General features: G+C 36.2%; 1 protein-coding gene across 1 annotated transcript in view; it reads left to right on the forward strand.

Annotated features, from left to right (window-relative positions):
• The first annotated feature begins 1,364 nt into the window (after positions 1-1,364).
• Phf14 (PHD finger protein 14) overlaps positions 1,365-21,857 on the forward strand; it is a 130,112-nt gene continuing 109,619 nt past the window's right edge. Inside the window, exons 1-4 of the mRNA XM_038319737.2 lie at positions 1,365-1,551; positions 2,008-2,118; positions 8,401-9,155; positions 16,119-16,263. Coding sequence (XP_038175665.1) covers position 1,551; positions 2,008-2,118; positions 8,401-9,155; positions 16,119-16,263 — 1,012 coding nt within the window. The 5' untranslated portion in view covers positions 1,365-1,550. The remainder of the gene's footprint in view (positions 1,552-2,007; positions 2,119-8,400; positions 9,156-16,118; positions 16,264-21,857) is intronic.

A 21,857-nucleotide genomic window follows, 5' to 3' on the forward strand; every position in this document is an offset into this window, starting at 1 on the left:
ATGGCAATAGTACATAAATTTAGGTCCCTCTAAACACCATGTTATCATGTTCCAAAGAGGTAGTGATTGCATGAACTGCTTTTAGTAACAGAAGAAAGCCATACAGCAAGACAATTTTCACATACTTTGGTGGGTGTATCAGGCATGGCAAGATGGAGGGAACTCTGTAACACGCCTTGGATGCGATCTATCAACAATCTTAGCCCCTTGATTGTTGGAAAACTAGTGTTTTGTTCAGTTAGCCCACACCAAAATAACTTTTATCTGTTAGTCACACATTCTTAGATCTGACATGAAGGTGCAAAAGAAATGGCTATTTAGTAGCCCAAACATAGACTGGGTTAGTTGGTAATAAAGCTCTGGAATTAAAACTTCCCAATCTCTCCGGATTTTAATCAATTTTAATAAAATTATCTGAAGCAGTCACAGCTTTTTTTTTTTCTAGGAATTCTTGTTCAGGGTTTACCCTATTGGATAGACATAAAATTTTGCACATATGTGTGTGTGTGGGGGCATAACTCATTTATTAAATATTATAATGCCCCTTGTAGCTTGGAAGGCTTATTTATAGGTTCTGACAGAGTAGAGGCTGAGGGATAGGCAGGACAATTTATCTTCAGGAGAGAGGAATAGCTGGTAACCATAATTAAGAAACAAACTTCGAGGACACAGCAAAAGAATTAGTCATGATCAGGATCTTACTTATAAAACAATAACAAACAAGCAAAACCCAAACTCCTTTGTATCTGACATAAAATTCCCATTCACAAACCTTTGGCAGAAAACACAATTTTGCGCATTCCTATTTAAGAAGAACAGTTCAAGGAAGCAGTAGGAGGTGATGGGGTTGTAGATAATCAGTTATGGTTTTTAGTAGTCCTTTAACGAAAAATTTAAAATTTTAAAAAACAGAAACCAGACTCAGCATTGGTCTTACACGACTAGAAGGAGATGGGAGGACAGTTTCAGAGAGGTCTAGTCTCTCAGAGGCTATGGGCAGAGTTTCGGGGCTGTGCGCGAACTCAGTCTTGAAATTCCTCGGCTTCACTCGGCTTTCCTCGGCTCCCTTCGGCTATCTCCCGGGAAGGAGCGCGCCTGCGCACGCGCCCTCCGTTTCTGCCGCTAGTAGCGGCCCTTTAGCTCGTGGTTTTCACTTCCTTCTCCTCAGAGCCGTATCCGGGTCGTTGCTCTCCCTATTGTTTCAGCCCCTCGGCCTCAGACTGTGGGGATTCTGGGTCTTTTGTTGCTTCTGGTGCAGGATAATAAAGTTTTCTGTTCTTTTTATTTCTGTTTTTTACGGAACCCGCTCCCCTCGCACGGCGCCGGCCGGGCCAGGCGCCGCTGACCCGGGAGCGTGGGGGGAAGGGGCGGGGTGGGGGTGGGGAGGAACGGTGGCCCGCCCCCGGGGTCGCCCCTGCTCGGCCGGCGCACCGCCCCGCTTAACTAGCTGCTCTCGGACTGGTCTCCGTGGTCCTCCGCGCGTCCCCGCTGCCTCGCCTCCTGCAGCCTCTCCCTAGGTCTCCTCCAAACGACCACCTCACGGATTCCTTAGTAAGTGTATTTGAGGCCTCGGTTGGCCCCTCCCGATCCTTCCAGAAGTCAGGACTTGCGGAGCAGGGAGGACTGGGTGGGTCCTGCCTGACAAACGGACCCCTGGTAGATGCTGCTCGCTGGTCCCCGGGAGTGAGCCCTGGCTTCTGGGTTGCAGTGGGTGTACGTTTTTGTACGTTGCGGGGTCTAAGTGGGATTGCCGAGGAGTTACAGAAGCCTGTCCCTCGAAGGTGTGTTAGGCGGGGGTCTGCGAGGGTTGTCTGGCTTGGCTAGGTCGTGTTCGAACCACAGGGGCAACCTGGCCTTCTGCAGTCAGCGTCCACAAACCCAACTTCTCCCCAAGCACTGTGTTGAGAACTCAGAGCCCTTGCACGATGTCACCCCTACCGTCTTAAGCATCCCAGCTCTCCCTGTTCGGTGAGGTTGTAAAATGACTGTCATATTTTCTCTTAACAGTGGATCGCAGCTCCAAGAGGAGGCAGGTGAAGCCTTTGGCAGCTTCTCTTCTGGAAGCTCTCGATTATGATAGTTCAGATGACAGTGATTTTAAAGTTGGAGATGCTTCAGGTAAACGTTTCCTTCCTCCTGCCCCTTCGCAGCTTTTTCCGGTTCCGTGTATTTTTAACTTTAATTTTTGAACCAGTTTTGATTAAAATGCTCATTTACAGTAAAAGCACACATTCCATTTATTTTGTTCTTTTGATTTCCCACATTTTCCCGAGATCCTTTCACTAGATCCTGTTATGGTTATCTTTTTTTTCAAAGATGCAAAAGCATTTTTTTCTATCCTATACCCTAAAATGCATTTCTGCTTATATATTTCAGTGAAGAGTTGAGGTACCCCAGATATAGAAGAGTATAGATGAATACTATGGACCATAATTAGCCTTGCACGGGGTTATTCCCTTTTCAGCTTACATGGCACACACATGGAGTTCTATTTTGTGCCTTAGCTCTCTTACCCAATAAATTTAGTCCAAGCAAACCTTCTGCTTTAAAATAGATGCAATGCCTTGAGGAAAACATACACGCTTGCTCTTTCTAGTTAGTGGTTTAAAAGGTGATGAAAGTTGTTTGTACACATGTATAGAAGTAGAACATTATGGTTTTCCTGTATGCGTTTTCTTCTGTGTACTTAATGAGTACTTACTATATTAGGGTTTAGTTAAAGGAAACTGAGAAACATAAAATTATATCTGAAAAAGATCAGCAAACACATGAGCAGTGAAAAGTTTTGGTATTTCTGCACCTTTGATGAACATTTAGATAAAGCGAGAACCTTTCTACTTTCATCCCTTTCTCTTGAAGTAGTGGGCTCACACTCAGGACCTGGCTCGTGCTCTCCGGCGGAGCAATCCTCCAGGCCCTCTGACGTGTTTTTAGTATCCCATCATGCAGTTTGGCATTTTGAAACATCTTGCTCCCTTTCTCTGACTCTCCTCTGCTTCTAAAGGTAGTGAGAAGGCATGGAATTAGTTTGAGTTGTGTTACTTTTAATGGCATCAGCAAACAGTTTGCAATTATGCTTTAATGCAGAATCTCATTTAGATTTTATAGTAGCTCTTCGTGGAGATAGTTCTTTAGAGCCACAGGGTTCTGTACAGGGTATAGCACTGAGTTTGAACGACTGCTCAGGAGGTTATTCATAAACGGATGGACCCGCTGGGTCTGACTGTAACATTTCATCTTTTCCCTGTTCAGAACCTAAGAGTGGGTTGATGTAATCTCAAGTCGCTTGGAGATTGCCATAACTGATGAGTTCAGTCCAGCAAGCAACATTTGATAAGCTTGTCTTGATTAACTGTTCTCTAACCTTTCCTTTGCAGCTCTTTATCTCCTGTTTAGTTGATTCACTGGTGTTTGGTACTTTCAAAGAAGGAAAGGGGAAGGAGGTGAAATGCAAAAGTCTTCTTCCTAGAGAAGACTAACAGGAATATGCTTTACTAAAAGGTAGCATTAGTGTGTCAGGGAGACTCTAAACCAACAAAAATTCTTACCACTTAGAAGGTAGGAATTTATTAAACAAACTCTAAAACTTTCTTTAAATGTTCAAAAATGGTTTTGTTTCAATAAATTCTGACTTGATAGGTTTATTTTCTCATTTATTGAGGTGGAGTCATGCACAAGCATTCTCTTTACAAGGCATGGAATAATCCAGTTACGTTTATAAGATCCTTTAAAAATAATGTTTCAAGCCAAGTCAAGATTCCCGAACTTGATAAGTACTAATACTTGTTGAACGGATGTTATTATTTGGCTAATGTATATCTCCTAAAACCACTCAAATTTCATACATTCTGTTACTTGTCATATAATTCCCAGTTTTTTTTACTGCCCTGACTCCTGGCAGCATTATATACATGATCTTAAGATTTCAGGTCACAGATTTGTTTTTGCAGTTTTGGAAATGTTATTGTGAAAAAGAGCTAGTGGTCAATGATTTTATTTAAAATAATAGTCAGCGGCATGCAAGTCTTCTTCCCCATTTTTGCCTCAGGAATGTTGGTGCTCCTCACAGCTGAGATGTTGACTTACCTAGATCAGCACTACTTTCTCTCATTGTTGATTGATGGCGATGAAATAAACATGCTCTAAGACAGGGCACAGGCAAAATTATGGTACTAGCCACCAGAAGAACCGTATGTGGAAATGCTAGATGGAACTGCATACAAGTGACTGATTTTGTAGTTCTAAACCAGCCTAATACTGGACACAGACACTTTCTTTAGCTTAAGTAAAGCGTTTGATTTGAGTTGTGCCTGGGATTAGGGAAAATTTTCTGTTATCTGCATTGAAAGCTTTTTGAAGATGTGTGTATCCGTTCATTTTACTGACAATATAAACTAGTGGGTGTTCTGACCTTTCCCATTTTCTTTGCTATGCAAAACAAAATGGGTTACCTTTAGATCTTGATGGGTTATTTAGTTAATATAGTGAGGCCATTTTGCCTGGAAGTAATCTAACTAGAAGAGGCAGGTTGAGACTTCAGTAATAGTTTCTTTTGGTAGTGCTTTTTTGCTTACTCTGTGTTTGTTGATCAAGTTGTATTCATTAGCATTTAATTTTAACACTTTCCTGAATGTTACAGGGAAATCACAGATAAATAGATTGCACTTAATAAATGATGGGTAATACAGGGAGTAGTTGATTATGTATGTGGTTCAAGTCTTCTGGAGGAGAAAGGGTTGTTTTTGACTAGGTGGATAGAGGTCATCTTCATTGAGGAGCTAGGGAAGGAGCTGTGAACTAAGAATAGTAAAGAGTAAAACAGTCTTGGTGAGAGAAACAATAAATGTTAAAGATGCAGAGACATGGACATGTTACTTCTATTTGGGGTTAGGAAGAAACATGCCTAGAGGACAGTGAGACTATTGAGCTCTTATTTTAGATGTGGGTTTCTCAGAAAGCCTTGGCACTCTTGGCATTTTGTGTTGACTATTTCTTTGTTGTGGAGGTTTGTCCTGTGTAGTATAGTGTCAATGTTTAGAGTACCTTTGTCTTGTGTTTGATGCCAGTGTCTTCCCTACTTGTACCTACTGTATAACTGCCAGCGTTTCCAGGAGCTAGTGCATATTCTTGGAGAAAGAGTTACCCATCCCAGAGAAGCTCTGCTTTGGATTTACCCTGAAAATGCAAGATGGCACAGCCTGTAACTAGAGTCAGGAGAGAATGAGTTGTGTTGAGTGATGGGCTTCTATGAAAAGAAACCGAATTATTGAAAGATGATTCTAGGCTTTGTTAGTTACTGTGTTAGTTTATGCTGCTAATTCTTGCCAATGAAAAGAATAACTAAGGTTATAGAATTACTGGACAAAGGCTATATTTCTTAGTTGGAAATCTCTAAATTGTACTGATTTTATTATTTAATATTCATGATTAAGAAAATGAATGTTGTTGTAATGATACTTATTGCTGATTATTAAATTTATATTATCAAGTGAATATTGTCAAGGGAGTTTTGAAGTTTTGTTTTTAATTCTGTAACTAAAAAAATTTCCTTAACTAACAGTTAAAATGACTGTTTCTTTGAGTGATCCTGATATACTGTGTGTTTTGAAGGGTTATTTTCTTAATTCTGTAAATGAAGAATTGAATTTTAATTTTAAACTCACTTATAAATGTAAAAAAATTCATTGTAGATGTGGGTATTAAATAACTCTGTCCTTATGCTTACGATAGCTTTATTTGCAATATCTGGCTAATTTCTTCACACTTTTAATTTTCCTTCCTTCTTTGCCTCCTTCCTCTGTTATTTCCTTTCTGCTATGCAAAATGATAGATTTGGAAGGCAACATGGGGGATAGTTGTTCTTTGATGTTGTAGTAATAGCAGTGCTTTTTTTGCAACCTTTAAATATGTAGCCAGGTGTGGACCTCATTTCTCATTGTTGTTTTTTTCATCTGTGCTTATGAATAAATATATCTGTTCCTCAAATGAATATGTACCAAACAGAAGTAATGGCTAATCAGATGAAAAAGTTATTTTTCCAGCGATCCTGGCCCTGTTGTTAGACTATGACTAAGATGTTACACTTGGTGATGAAAAAGTTTGGCAATCACCTAGTATTTGAATTTGAAGAAAAATATAAAACAATTAAATTTTAAAATTGCACTGTGCTCAAACATGGTTATAAAACAAAGCAAGATCAAAGAACATTAGCTTACCCCTATATTTGAAAATAATTAACATTAGTATTGACATTAAAAATAAAATTACAAACTCTATGACATTTGTCAAATTTACCAGGTATTACAAAGTTTATTCTCATCGGGAACCCATACTCTGTACCAGGAGCTACTAGGAGAAGTTATGTATCTTCTGTTATGTTCTTGGTGTTAAAATACCTGTAGAAGACTGATTTAGAAGACTAGGATCTTCCCCTTTAGTCTTCACCTTTTAGCTTCTTGGTTGCGGTGTTACTTGTGAGGTGCCATACTTTTCTTTAGCTAATATGCACACGGGATCCTTTTCTGCCTCTGAAGTATTTAGTGAATTCTGCTTATTTCTTAGAGTACCATTATTTAGAAATTTGTAGAAATCATTGTTGATTTTAGCTAGGATTGATTTTTCTTTGTAGGTTAGATTCAGTTATTGTGAGTGGTTTTACACCAAATTTTCTTAATGGTTTATAGAACTGTTCAACTGAAATCAAGTCACTCGTTGGGAATGATATTGAGTCCATGCTCTTTAAATCTAAAAAGCTGAAAGATCTTGAAGAATTTCTTCAGTTTGGCAGAAACTTGTTTTACAGTAAAACCGGTCTAAAACAGACAGTTGATTTGTGTCATTTCTCACATTGTGAATATTTGTACTTTACGTTGTTTATTATATTTGATAGCAGGTTAGGTATTAATGTGGTATTAATGTAATATATTATTTATATTTCAAATTACCTTTGTAAAATGTGATCTTTCCTAAATTTTAGCACATATATCTAGCTCCAAAGGTCTGAAACCTAGAGAATTGTTAGCTTGGATGATAGTGCGTGTTTGCCCTGTGTAAGATTATTTAGAATAAGGGCAGTTTTTGTTTTTTTGTTTTTTTCCTTCAGAACACTACTGAATAAGCGGATAGTCTTGAGGTTGATAGTGAATTCATTGGGTCATTCAGCATCTGTTGTTTTCATTTCTTGCATGAGTTAACTAGCACACAGGATAGTTCTGTTATTAACCATGTATGTGGGGCTTCTGAGATGATTGAGCTGTACTAACCTTTGCACCTTCAATTCCCAGTTAATTTTAAAGGTGAAAGAAAGTTAAATTCATTGAAATTAAAATTATATAGAAACAGTAATTGTCTAACAGTTAAAACAATAAAGTAATGCTTTGCACTATTTTATCATTTCCATTTTCTTGACTATAGATGCAGACAATTTACTTTCCTATAGATTTTATAATTGGCATAAAAACCGTTTCTCCTTCTTCTTTCTCCATTTCCCTTTATCCTCCTGTTCAAATATTTAAAAGTTTTACTTTTGGCTTGTGTGCAGACAAGACTAGCGGAAGTGCTGGGTTGAGATGGACTCGGCCGCCCTTGGTGGGCATGGAAGCAGCTTGCTAATTGTAAGCTTGCGTGATCTACCCAGTAATCATAGTTCACTTGTTCAGTAGCAGGGAGCTGGGCATTTTAGGATCGATTCATTTCTTCATGACCATCTTCCATTGTAGGACACTTAATAGTTAGAACTTAAGAAAGCTTGCATGACACATTTATTGATATGGACAATATTCTACTAAGCAGAAAGACTGAAATTTTCTTTCATCTTCCATTTTCTTATGTGCCATTGGTTTTGTCCATTTTCATCTTTGTACTTGATGTAACATTGTCTGCCACAAGTTCACTATCAAATGTCTATGCGTGTTTTGATAGAAAAAGGTTTAATAAATCAGACAATTTTAGAGGGCTAAATTTTTCTTGCTTGATTTCTGATTCATTAGTTTAAGTATACATATTTTATGAAAGAAGGATATAAACAAAGATTATTTAAATTACATTATGATAAGGTTATAATCAAGTGCCCATTAAAACATACTTTTAGACAATAAAACTATCTCTAGGACATTATACTGTTATTAACTTTGATATAAAATGGTAGTACTATTCTTATAGTATATTCTAACTTACATTTCACATGTCATCTTCATTAATTCATTGGATTAAATCATATATCAGCTTTGTTGACTTATTATTTAACGAGGTTGGGAATGTCTACCATCCTTTGCTGTAGATTTGTTTATATTGTTTTGCAAGTTATTCACGAGTTTTGGTGGTTTCATTTGTGTCAGTGTTGTGTGTGTGTGTGTATGTATATACATATGTGTGGTTTTTTTTTTCTCATATTTTCGACAGATTCTGAAGGGAGTGGTAATGGAAGTGAAGACCCTTCAAAGGACAGTGGAGAAGGCTCCTGTAGTGATTCTGAGGAAAACAATTTAGAAGAAGAATTGAGTGAAGATATTAAAGTAAAAGAAGAACAGCTTAAAAATTCTACAGAGGAAGAAATAGTGCCATCAGATAAACAGTTACTTAAAATGGAAAAGAAGGAAGAAGAAGAAAATGGAGAAAGACCTAGAAAGAAAAAGGAGAAAGAAAAGGAAAAAGAGAAAGAAAAGGAAAGAGAAAAGGCAGCAGTATCTGATAGCGCAGCTGCTTCTGCTGCCACCACCACAACCACAAGTCTCCCTGCTGTCACCTCCCCTTCTGTCCCTGCCACCACCACCACCGAGGAACAAGTCAGTGAGCCCAAGAAATGGAATCTTCGTCGCAACCGGCCCCTTTTGGACTTTGTATCCATGGAAGAGCTGAACGATATGGACGATTATGACAGCGAGGACGACAATGACTGGAGACCTACTGTAGTAAAGAGAAAGGGGAGGTCGGCGTCTCAAAAGGAGGGCAGTGACGGAGACAATGAGGATGATGAAGATGAGGGAAGTGGGAGCGATGAAGATGAGAATGACGAGGGCAATGACGAAGACCACAGCAGCCCTGCTAGCGAAGTGGGCTGCAAGAAGAAGAAGAGTAAAGTTCTTAGCAGAAACAGTGCTGATGATGAGGAACTGACCAATGATAGCCTGACCCTATCTCAGAGCAAGAGTAATGAGGTAGAGCAACCCAATTTTTATGATATCTGTCTGTCTGGGGAAAAGGGAACTCTCTCACTACTTATTTATAGTAAGTGGCTTCCTTGAATTTTTATTAGTTGTAGGTATGAATGAACACCCTAGATGTAACATTTATTCGTTTGGTCAACAAACTTTTAATTACCCACCATTTGTCGACATTCGCCAGGAGTTTGTAGTTTCCATCTCCAAGGAGAAGAATATGTAGAGAAACATTTTTATATCTCTAGACTTGGGAAACGATAGTTCTCTATTCTCATTTTTCTCATCTTCCTGTTTATAGATGCTAACTGGCACTGAGTGCGTTATATTAGGAGAGACTTCTTTTAGCATAATTTTGTCCATAGCCACATAAAAATAAAAAGCTTCTGAATACTTTAGAAGAGAACAGCAAATAGCTCATTTTTTCTCAGATTTGTAGAGTTGTATTAAAGGGTTAAGTCATCACCTGTAACAGTCATCAGCATAGTCACCAATGCTTTGCTTTATGTGTGTGAAGGTAAAATGTACTTTTAAAAACATATTTATTGAACAAATTCTCTGCAAAGAAGTAAAAATGAAAGCAAATATTTCCCCCATATAACAAACGTTTCTATCCTGAAGCAACAGTAATGACTTCAGTCCTGCCATTGAAGTTCTACTGCACGTTAGGTTTATCCATTGGTCCAGAGGTGCAACGTTCAAGACTTCAGTTAAATATATCTGTGTCTCTGTCTGTGTGCCTATATGTTTTCCTTCCAAAAGAAAGATTGAGTTGCTGTCTTACATGTAGATGTATCTGTTACATCACATGTAGAACTGTATTAATTCTGTCATTTCCGTTACTGTGTTTATGTCAACAAAATTTTCTTCATCATTTTTTTTGTTTTTCATATCATTGAAGTAGATTAAACTGGTAGATTTTCTTTATGCTTTATTTATTCTTTCATATTTTTCTGCTTACAGATTTACAGAGTAGTATTTATCTATTTTAACCAGGCTTATTATCAATTTTGTGGGTTTCTTTTCCTCTTAAATAATATATAGCAAACTCAGGGATTCCATGTCAGCAGAGGTGAAATAACATCTTATTATTTGCCATATAAACACCGGTTAATTTCAGGTTTCTCTCATTCCTATGAAGAACATTGCCTGCTTCCAATGCTATGCTAATTTTTATCTTTAGGTAAAGGAAAACTCACTTGAGGAGATAGTGTGGTACTTTTTAAGGTTGTAGCATAAAGTGTTCCATATTGCTAATGCCATTTTGGCTTATTTATTGTTATCTGTTAATATTTAGATTGGGCATTTATTTGTTTAGTTTATTTTTATAGCACTTAGCACTTATTTTAGGTCTATTGATTGAACTTACTTTTGGTAGCATCTCTTCATGTTCCATGTTTATTAGGTTAATATCCACAAAAGTAATTTAACGATAGAGGGCACATGGAAGGAGATTCATAGTAATTTGTGGGGACACTTGCATATGTGTAGAAATGTATTTATCTTTTTTTTTTTTTTTTTTTTTTTTTTTTTTTTTTTTTTTTTTTTGGTTTTTCGAGACAGGGTTTCTCTGTGGCTTTGGAGCCTGTCCTGGAACTAGCTCTTGTAGACCAGGCTGGTCTCGAACTCACAGAGATCCGCCTGCCTCTGCCTCCCGAGTGCTGGGATTAAAGGCGTGCGCCACCACCACATTTATCTTTTAATAACCTCTACTTGACAGCAGTGTTTTAATAGACTTAAGTTTTATAATACATTTCAAGATCATATATGTAGGTTAGTTTTATTCCCTTTTGGTGAAAAAAAATTAAAAATTCTGGTAATGGGGCCTATATTTAAGTGTCCCAAGATATTTCTGGGACAAGATTCCAAAGTATTCTCAGGAAAATGCCCATATAAAATAACTTGCAGAAAGCTGATCTCTGTGAGAATAGCCTCCTGCTTAAATGCTTAAAGACTTAAATGCTTTAAAGACTTAAAGTCTTTGTCTTTCCAAATATTTTAATTCTTTAAAATTTTTTGATGATTTTAGTTATATTTAAATCATGTTAAACTAAACTAGACATTCAATTTTAGTTAATAAATTAGTGTTTAGATTTTTACTTACAAGTCTAAATTTTCTATTTATATGATCTTGTATTTATAGAAAGATGTTTGAAGTTTATTCTTGCTGCCTTATGGGTCAATCTTACTAGTCCTTATAGCTAACAAGTACGTATTTGAGGTTTCATTTTTTCCATTTTCCCTTTAAGTGCCAGATTCCCCTTTGTAGTAGAAACAGCAGAAAGTATGGCTTTAGAAATACAAACAAGAATATCATACTTAGTTTTTAACTGAAAACCTTTTCTTGGTTGCAATGTCAGGTGGATTTGTAGAGAAATGGTGTGTGTTGTCTATACTTAAACGGTGCTCTGAAACCTTAACAATTTTCAGTTTTCATAGGGGAATTTACATTTTTTGACCAGGGGCCCTTTTATAACTCATTTTTTTTTGGCTTTAACATGCCTCATGCACATAGAGGAATGCTTCTAGAACATTTAGGTTTTTGGATTCCTTTATCTTAGATGTTATTGAAGACTTGCTGTATTATTTAGGTTGACAGTGTCTATTGACATTTGCAGTTTCAAATTAAATCTTAGAAACTGTAAAGAAAACATAATAGAGAAGCAGACAAGCTGTTAAGTTGGTAACACTGACTTTAGGTAGCTTCTTGAACACTTCACTCAGTCACAAGAAAGAGGAAAAAAAGCAGGTAGTATATTAATAGCATCATGAGAGTAGTCTTTACGTGTGCACTTCCTGCAAGAGAGCTTCCTGGGACACACCTTTGCTGCTTGAGCACAGGTACTTGGAGTCACATTTTCTGCAAATTGGTACCTGTCTTTTTCCCTGGGCATTCACATTTGCATGTTTTAAATCAGTACAGTCTGGATAACGCCATTGAGGTATGGCTCTGTCCTTTTCAGTCCTTTATTTTGAAACTTTTAAGTGTCACTAATAGCATTTTGCCCACCCATTGATCTTCTTACCTAAGTTTTTAAAAGAAGGGTAGTGGCCAGGTAGTGGTGGTGCACACCTTTAATCCCAGCACTTGGGAAGCAGAGGCAGGTGGATCTCTATGAGTTCAAGGCCAGCCTGGTTTATATAGCAAGTGCCAGGACAGGCTCCAAGGCTACACAGAGAAACCCCATCTCAAAGGAAAAAAAAAGAAGAGAAAGAAAAAGCAAAAGAAGGGTAGTGTAACATTTTCAGAAAATGTTTCTCATTTTGAAGACTTTGAACCTAGAGTAGATGAGAATTTATACAATGCAGAAATTCTTTCAATAGAAATGGCAGTCTTGTTTTATTAAGGGCCCAAAGCTGCTTTCTCATTGAAGATCTCTAGAACAATTTGGCTTTTGGACTACTGTTTTGATAAGTACAGCCTTGTATTTTTGGCTTAACAAAAGTTTTTTTTTTTGTTTTTTTTTGGTCATACAAGGCTCTTTAATGACAAATGTCACCTAATGTTTGGCCAAATTTATAAATACTTCCAATGGGAAAATATTAACTCTTTCTCTTGAAAACATGATTTGTGTTTTAATAGAGCAAGTATAATTCTAAGAATTATAAGTACTTTCATAGAGTAAGTAATTCAAGCACACTTAGGATGAAATGAATATAAAAACTCAAGTTTATTATCAATTCTTTCTAGCATACTTCTGAAGATATGTATCTGTTTGGAATGTCTGGATTATTAATTAGTTATCGCTGCACATTTTTGAGAAAAAAATTGTTTTAAGTCCTGTTAAAAGCAAGTGTTGTAATATTTTATAAACATTTGAGAGCCTTATTATTTTTATTTTTTCGTGTTTTTGACATGGGGTTTCTCTGTAGCCTTGGAGCCTATCCTGAAACTAGCTCTTGTAGGCCAGGCTCGCTTCAGACTCATTTGAGAGTCTTTGAAGGAAATCATTGGTGAAGAGTTGTTGATCACACTTGTGGTATACTATTTTTTCTCATCTTTTAAAGCTGCTTTCATGTAAAGTATATCGGAATTTTTTCTATTAAATCTTAATACAACAGGTAAAATTTAGTGCATTTGTGTATGTTTTATAATCATCTTAGAGAATACATGGCAAGTGAACACTAAATATATTTCAGAATGCAAGAATATTGGGCAATGCTTCATTTTTAGGCTAATGTTTGTTTGTTTTCAGATTGGTAATACTAAGCATTGGGGTTTGACCTAATATCTTCAAACATGCATGCCATTATACTTAAGTTCTCAGTTGCTTCCCTCTCTATTCTGCCTGGTTCCTCTCTTCTCTCTACCTGTGTCCGGCACTTCAATTCTTCAGCTTAGCTTTTACTTGTAAAACCATTGCCCTGTGAATTCTCACCTTCCTTAAGTTCTTTTCTTTAGGATTAACTTTACATTCCAAGGGGAATTATCGCTATAGTCCCCCTTTTCCCTAATTTCTAGGTGAGTTTTCTTTTGTCTTCCATAACTTTCTTTCCTGATTTCTATTTTTGTATAAAACTGCATTAAATTTTTTGTTCAACATTTTAGCTTGTTCTTTGAAAGAGGACACATATCTTCAGAAACATGGTAACAAGTTCATAGGAAACTGGCCTCTATTATTTTGATCATAATGATCATAAATCATACTTAAACATTAATGTATGTTTGCTCTACTAAAAAAAAACTTAGCTCATAATTTTTTCAAAATTTGGTTTAGATGTTTCTGCTGAACCATGGTGGCCAGCTGTTTGTTTAGGTGGACACTGTAAGGTTACTGTTCTGCTCTCCTCTGCATTACAGTTTGAACAACTGTCTCACTGGGATTGGAAGGCCAGGAACAGCAGTCCCTGCTATTGTCTCATTCTCGTGCATTAGAGAAGAGTACATGTAGAGAGAAATTGGTGTAGAGAGACAGCTTAGATAGATACTTTTTCTGAACAAAATCAGAACATAGTGGAATTAGATCCTCCCATTGATTCAGTTTCTACTTCAAGAAATTCTCTTTTTAGTCATTCACAGTTTTACTCATAGAAATTCACTTACTTTCTGTATTAAAAAGCCATTTTCAGAGGCTTAGAAGTAAATCTTTCAAAGAAAAGTTGACAGTCCATTAACCCAGGTAGCCTATTAGTTGGCAAACTCTGCTTTACTAGGTCATTTTCTAGTCTGTGATATTTAAAAAAACAAAAACCAAAAACAACTTAGAAGTGATAGTCTATGAGATAGGGTGGGATTACCAGTGCCCATTCATGCCTGTAATGTGGTTTACCAGAAGACAGCCCATCCCTTGCCTCATTGTTAGATGCCAGTCTATGTTTCTCTTTTGAATCATCTGCAGGGAGTGTAGAGGAGAGCAAGAACTACGAACAGTGCAACACTGATTACCTTTATTATTTCATTAAATCTTTCGACAACCTTTCTGTTGCATTTTATTGCTGTCATTCTCATTTTTACAAATAGGAACATTGTATGTTCAACAGCTGTGAAGTGAAAGCTGAGAGTTAAACCCATGATTTTCATGAACTATCAAATACTATGAAACTTGAGTTTTCTTTCAGGATAGTCTCACCTTGCTTGGCAGCCATTTTTTTTCTAACTTGTTTTACAGCTGTAATTGTAGATGTTATCCATAAAATCTATTGAAAGAACTATTTATTGAAACCTGCAAGGATTTTCAGTGGGTGTAGTGGCATGTGCCTGTAAGCAGAGCCTTTGGGAACTAGAGGCAGGAGGATTAGAATATCAAGGCCATCCTTGGGTACATAGCAAGTTCAAGGGCATCTTGAGTTACATAGTGAGATCTTGTCTCAAAAAGTTCCTCTCCCTCCCAAAATTTGAAATGTCATTTACAATTTGCATTGAAATGATGGTTCCAAATGTTATCTTTGAGAGTGTAGATAGAATCTAAAGGGATAGAAAACAGTAAAATATTAAATATATGAAAATATATGAAATTAAATATATTTAGTGACTTTGGCATAGAACTTACAACAGTTTTGTTTTTACTGTGGTTAGGTTTATAAATGAAAATATACCAGAATGCTACCCTGTAATGTTAATTGTTATTTATAAAAATAGCAAAAATTTTTGTCTTGTTCTTTGAGGTAGGGCCTTTCTGTTTCACTCAGACTGGTGAGTTAAACTTCCTAGCCTCAAGTTGTCATTTTGCCCCATCCACTCATGTAGCTGGAGCTATAGGAATGTGCCACTATGCCAGAATGAATTTTTTTATTAAAGTTTACATCCATAATGCACAAGGTTTACATTAAAATAGATAGGCCTCCTTTTCTTGAAATTTTATCTTTTTTATATTTGTCTGCTATTAAAGCTTTCCTCTTTTATGTTGTTAGTAGCTGGCTGTCTTTATTACCACTTTGCACTAGATCTTTCTTGACATAAATGTAAGGAACACTCTTTTCCTAGCAACTACTTTTTTTTGATAGCTAGATATGAAGATTATGTGTTCAGGCTTTTTCAGAGTAGTTGGGTAACTCAGGACCTTTTACACTTTGGAGTCTAGAGTCTCTCAGACATCATATTTACACTTGCTCATACATTATCCTTAACTTACTCCCTCCTGTTTTGTATATGTGTGTCATGTCTTTCCTGGTAGTAACTTTACCAAACATAACTACAAAATAACAAGAGCTACCTACATCTTGTTACTTTGAAAATGTCTATGTAAGATTGGTGATTCCTAGAGGATCTGCTGTTTCTTTCCCCTAATATGAGGGAGAAGTCAAGTGCCAAAGCCGATTTCTCACTTTGTAGAGGGAACGCATGGCACATGGAGGGAAGTGGCAGACAAGACGCATAAAAGAGGCGGAGCGTGCTTTGAGGCTCCTAATAGAATGCCACATAAATTTGAAGTATGAGAAATAGAATTTTAAAAAAAATGAGAATTGTGAGTATTAAATTACTTTTTTATTAAAATGTGATTTTTCTGATGTATTTTATATTAGGACTCGCTGATTCTTGAGAAGAGTCAAAACTGGAGTTCCCAAAAAATGGACCACATTCTGATTTGCTGTGTTTGTCTTGGAGATAACAGTGAAGACGCAGATGAAATAATTCAGTGTGACAATTGTGGCATTACCGTTCATGAAGGTAATCTTGCTGTTTTTCTTCTGTTAGAAATGGCTGGTTGACATCTTGTTTAAAGGAAGTTTGAACTTTTTTTCATTTATGCTTGTATAAGGTTTTACTATACTATTAAATGATGTGATGGTTCAAATGAAAATAATTTGAGTCCTGAAATATGTTTATTTTGTATGTATATGTCATATATGCATGTGTGTGTATGCACATATGCACTCATGCATGTTTGCCTGTTCATATGTGTGTAGAAGACAGAAGCTGATGCTGAATATCTTAGATTTTGAGACAGGGTCTTTTACTGAACCTGATATTTGCTTATTCCACTAACTGTCTGGCAGTTGAGTCCCAGGGACCTGTCTATCTTTGCCCAACCATGGTGGCAATACAGGCATGCACCACAAAGCCCAGCAAACATCTGATACACAGAGTCACCACCATCTTTATTTTATTTTGTGTTTGTGTGTGTGTTTGAATCAGGATCTTATATAGTCCAGGCTGGCATTGGGCTTGCTAAATAGTAGAGAAGATGACCTTGAGCTGAGATTCCTGCCTTTGCTTCCTAAGTACTAGGATTACAGACTTGGTACTCCACACTTTGCCTAATGGGCAAGAGGGTAATTTTTATTTCTTAAATTGAGCCATATTTTAGGTTAGGTCATTTGTCCGTGGATATAGTTTTTTAAGGCCATGACAATAGTTTAAGAAATTGAATTGATTTCTGACATTCTGATGCTAGGACATTTTATTATATTGTGTAAATTTTAAAACATTTTATTGTTGCCATTATCATTGGCTTTTTTGAGACAGAATCTTAGTAGTCTAGCTGTTTATCAAACTTACAGCCTTTCTCCTGCCTTAGTTTTCTGAGCGCTAGAATTATATGCATGAGGTATAATTCTAGGAAATTCTCTTGTACCCATTTTGTATTTGGAAACTCTTTGAAAGAAGTTCTGGCATTACTTGGTCCTCATTTTCTTATGTCAAAAATCAGTTGCAGCTTAGTGTATTCTACAGTCTTTAATTTCCTCTGACTTACTTAATCAGCTACCTAGTCTGTGGAGGTGAGAGAATATACAGCTTCTCATTTACTCTGTACTTTGAGGGTGAAGATGCCTTGAGGTTTCAGTATTTTACCTCTGTAATTCTAACACAAGTTTTGGTTTTTCTGTTTTCAGGGTCTCAAGTAATGTAGTCCAGGTTGGTTTTGAACTCCCTGTAGTTGAGACTAGCTTTGATGAACACAGATTTCTGTACAAATACCATGTTAGTCCTGCTGACATCTTTAAGGTTAATTAAAGGTTCATAATATGATCTATGTTTTAGATGAGTATCCTCATTAAAGACAAATGTACCTTTCTAAGGTAGCCCTGAATTTTAGAAACAAGTAAAACGCCAGTCTAAATCAAGGCAGATAAATTAGATGATCAACATAAGTAGCAATGCCATACCCATAGTGAGGAAGTCAATTACTACAGGAGCTATGTTTTATCAGCAGTCAGGGGCCAAACAATGAGGAATGCTTGTAACCAGTTTATTTTCTCATTTTTATTTAGTCCCAGTCCCCAGCCCATGGAATGTTACTTTCCACTGTTAGGGTACCTTATGTCTTCCTACCTCACTTAGTTACTATAGGTACTCAGGGTGGTTGAGATCCTGTGTAGTTGGTATCAGTGTAACCCCTATTCTTCAAGTACATGCTTCCTAGTCACAGTTCTGTTTCCACAGATGGAAGAGGGGCACAAGAAAGCATTCAGAGCTCCTGAACTGAGAGCTAGCTACTATTTGACTTATAAAAGGAGGACTGTAGTTTTCTACTCTTGAGTAAATCTTCATGTTGCATAATTAATTAATTGATACTATGTTTGAGCATCCTAATTGAACAATTTTAAATGCAATATAATCTTTTTTCATTATATTTTTTATTATTAACACTTATGACTTGTACAAATTAAGAATATTCTCTGTGTGTTTCCAGGTATGCAGAAATACTCATTGATTATGCCCATTTCTTCTGATTTCTGCCCTCTGGTACCTTGCTCAATTCCTGTAAATTCCTCTTCTATGTTCATTCCAACTTCTCTTAAGTTTCCACAGATGGTTAAGAGAACATGGTCATTCTGGTTTTGGCTTATTGCATTAAATATAGTATATTTCTTTTCTATCACATTAAAAGACTTTTTTGTGACAGCTTTTTTCATAGCTGAATAGTACTCCATTATACAGATATATCATAGTTCCTTGCTGTTAATTTATTGACAGGATCTATACAGAGTATATATTAGGTATTGTGACTAGTGCTATAATAAACTTGGCATACAAATAACTCTTGATGCTGACCTCATAGTCTTTGGATGTATAGGTAGAAGGTGGGTAACTGGATTATATAATAGGTCTACTTACAACAATATAGAGTTGTTTCATTTGTTTCAATATCCCCACTGTATTTTCTTTAGTTTATTTTATGAGACAGGATTTCTCTGAGTTGCCCTGGCTGTCTGGATTCTGCTTTGTAGACTAGGCTGGCTTCAAATTTAGAGAAATCTGCTTGCCGCTGCCACCCAAGTCTGAGATTAAAGGTGTGCACCACCACCAACTGACTTTATTTTATCTTTTTATTGCTATTTTAGCTGGCATAAGGTGATACCTTATTGTGGTATTTGCACTTTGCTATGGCTAGTAAAATAGAACATTTCTTTCATATATTGATTGGCTATTTGTATTTCTTCTTTAGAGAAGTTTCTATTTATGTCATTTTCCTATATGTTTTAGTTAGAAGTTGGATTACTTGGATTTTGACTGCTGATTTTTTTATATTATGGCTATTAGACCTCTGTCAGATGAAAACATTTGGCAAATATCTTCTTCCTTTCTGTTGATTGTCTCTGTACTCTTATTTTATTGTCTCTCTTTGTGTCAAGAACATTTCCTTTGATGTAATCCTATTTGTTAGTTTTTGCTTTTGGAGGTGTTGGACTCAGTCTTAGTTATTTTTCTGTTGCTGTGTAGAGGCACCATGTTCACGGCAGCATACAAATGAAAGCTATTAATTTGAGGCTCATGGTTCCTGAAGGTAGTAGAGTTCATGGTCATCATGACAGGAAGCATGGCAGCAAGCGGGCATGGCTCTGGAGCAGTGGTTGAGATCTTACATCTGACCCACAGGCACAATGCAGGGATGGGGGAGAGAGGAAGAGAGTGTGCACTAATTGGGAATGGCGTGAACTTTTGATACCTCAGAGCCCATCCCCTGTGATCCACTTTCTTCAGCAAGGCCACACTCTGCTAATCCTTCCCAAACAGTTCCACTAACTGTGGTTCAAACATTCAGATATATGAGACTATGGGGCCATTCTCATTCTTATTCTCACAGACTCTTGTCCCAAAAAATCATTGTATCACTATCTTAAAGTGTTTCCTCTACTAGTTTTTAGTTCTGGGTTTTGCATTTAGACTTTTGTTTTGAGCTGAGAAGTAGGAGTCTGGTTTCAGTTTTCTGCATGCATGTTTGTATCCTGTCTCTCAGCAACATTTATTAAAGATGCTTTTTTCCCCTATTTTGTGCTATTGAAACATCGGAGAATTAGCTGAATGTAGTTGTATAGCTCTACAACTCTTCCTTCTGGATCTTTGTATCTGTTTTTAGGTCAATCATGCTGTTCCCATAATTATGGCTCTAATATATATTTCAAAATCAGATATTGTGATGTCCCAGCTATAATCATTATACTTAAGGTTGCCTTGGCTATTTAGGGTCTTTTATATTTCCATATTAATCCTGGGATTTTTTTTTTTTTTTTGGTAACTCTCTGAAAAATGTCATTAGAATTTGATGGGGGATTGTATGGAATCTGTAGTTCACTTTGGGTATGACATGCTATGATTTCTCCTGTACAAAATCCATTGCTGGTATGTAGAAAAACTATTGCTCTTTGTGTTTTCATTTTGTATCTTGTTATTTTAATGGAGTTTTTAAATAGTTATTGTTGATCTCTGTAGATACCTTTATATAGAGACATTTTATATGTCATATAAAACATAATTTTATTCTGTTTTTCTATTTGTATAACTTTTCTTTCTATTTCACACATAGTTGTTCTTCCTAAAGATTGTAGCACTGTGTTGAATAGAAGCAGTGTTTAGATTAGACACTTTTGTTTATTCCTGATCTTAGAGAAAATAGTATTAGTTTTTCCATATTCATTATGATGTTGACTGTTATACTAGCCTTTATCGTATTGAGTTGATCCTTATATAGCTAATTTTTTATAGAGTTTTTGTCATGAAGAGATGTTCATTATTTTTTTCTATATCTGTTGGAATGATTTTATGATATTTTCCATTTTTTATTAAGTTGATTGATGTTTATTTACATGTAATTGTACCTGGGATGAAGCCAGCTGGGTTATGGGGTATGAGTTTTTTTGATATGCTCTTAAGTTTGCTTTTCTAACATTTTGTTGAGGATATTTATATCAGTGTTCATGTATATTTATATCAGTGTTCATGTATATTTATATCAGTGTTCATGTATATTTATATCAGTGTTCATGTATATTGGGTTGCAGTTTTGTCCCCCACCTTTTTTCTTCTTCTCCTCTCTCTCTCTCTCTCTCTCTCTCTCTCTCTCTCTCTCTCTCTCTCTCTCTCTCTCTTGCTGTGATCTTATCAGGTTTTAATTTCAAGTTAATTGTGTTCTCATGAAATGCAATAGATGTCTACCAACAGATGAATAGATGATGAGAATCTGGTACATATATAAAATGGAATATTATTCAGCTAAGTCACAAAATTTGAAGGAGAATGGATAGACTTAGAATGTATAATAGTAAGCAAGATCACTCCATTTCAGAGAGAAAAAAACCTACATGTTCTTATTCATATGTTGATTATAGCCTATAATATATATCATGTATATATGAAAACATATGTAAGTATGTGTATAGTATGACATTTAGAAAGAACAAGAAAAGTTAGTATTAAATGATGAGGAAAGACATAATGTAGGTAAAAGTGCATAACAATTTAGTTGATAAAGGAAGTGTGAAAGTACAAGGGAATTTCTATGACTTTAAAATGACTATTCTAACTACACAGAATTCCATTGAGATATATAGAGTTTGGGTCTAGGAGAGGGCTTATTGGTGGCTACATTAATTCAGCTACATGGTAATTTTGTTCATGAGTTCATTATAATAAAGCAAATTTTACACATAAAGTATTGAAAAAATAGAACCAATTTGGGAGAGTTCTCTCCCTTTCTATCAGTTTTATGGAATAGTTTGAGAAAACATCAGTGTTATTTCAGAGTATGGTAAAATTCGTCAGTGATACCATCTAGTCCTAGTCTTTTCTTTTTTGGGAGACTATTTTTGCTGTTGTATGTTCATACATGTATATGTAGTGTATGTATGCATGTGAGTTTGTGTGTACATGTTGGTGTATGTGCACATGCACTTATATCAGGTGCACATATGTATTTTGTGTGTGTGTATGTGGGCCAGAGAGCTACACTGAATATCTTTCTCTAGTCCATTCCAATTATTTTAAATCCGGATCTCTTTCATACTGAACCCGGGAGCTCACCAGTTTCCCAGTTCAGCTAG

Source organism: Arvicola amphibius, chromosome 2 (assembly GCF_903992535.2).
Source record: "Arvicola amphibius chromosome 2, mArvAmp1.2, whole genome shotgun sequence".
Taxonomy (NCBI): domain Eukaryota; kingdom Metazoa; phylum Chordata; class Mammalia; order Rodentia; family Cricetidae; genus Arvicola; species Arvicola amphibius.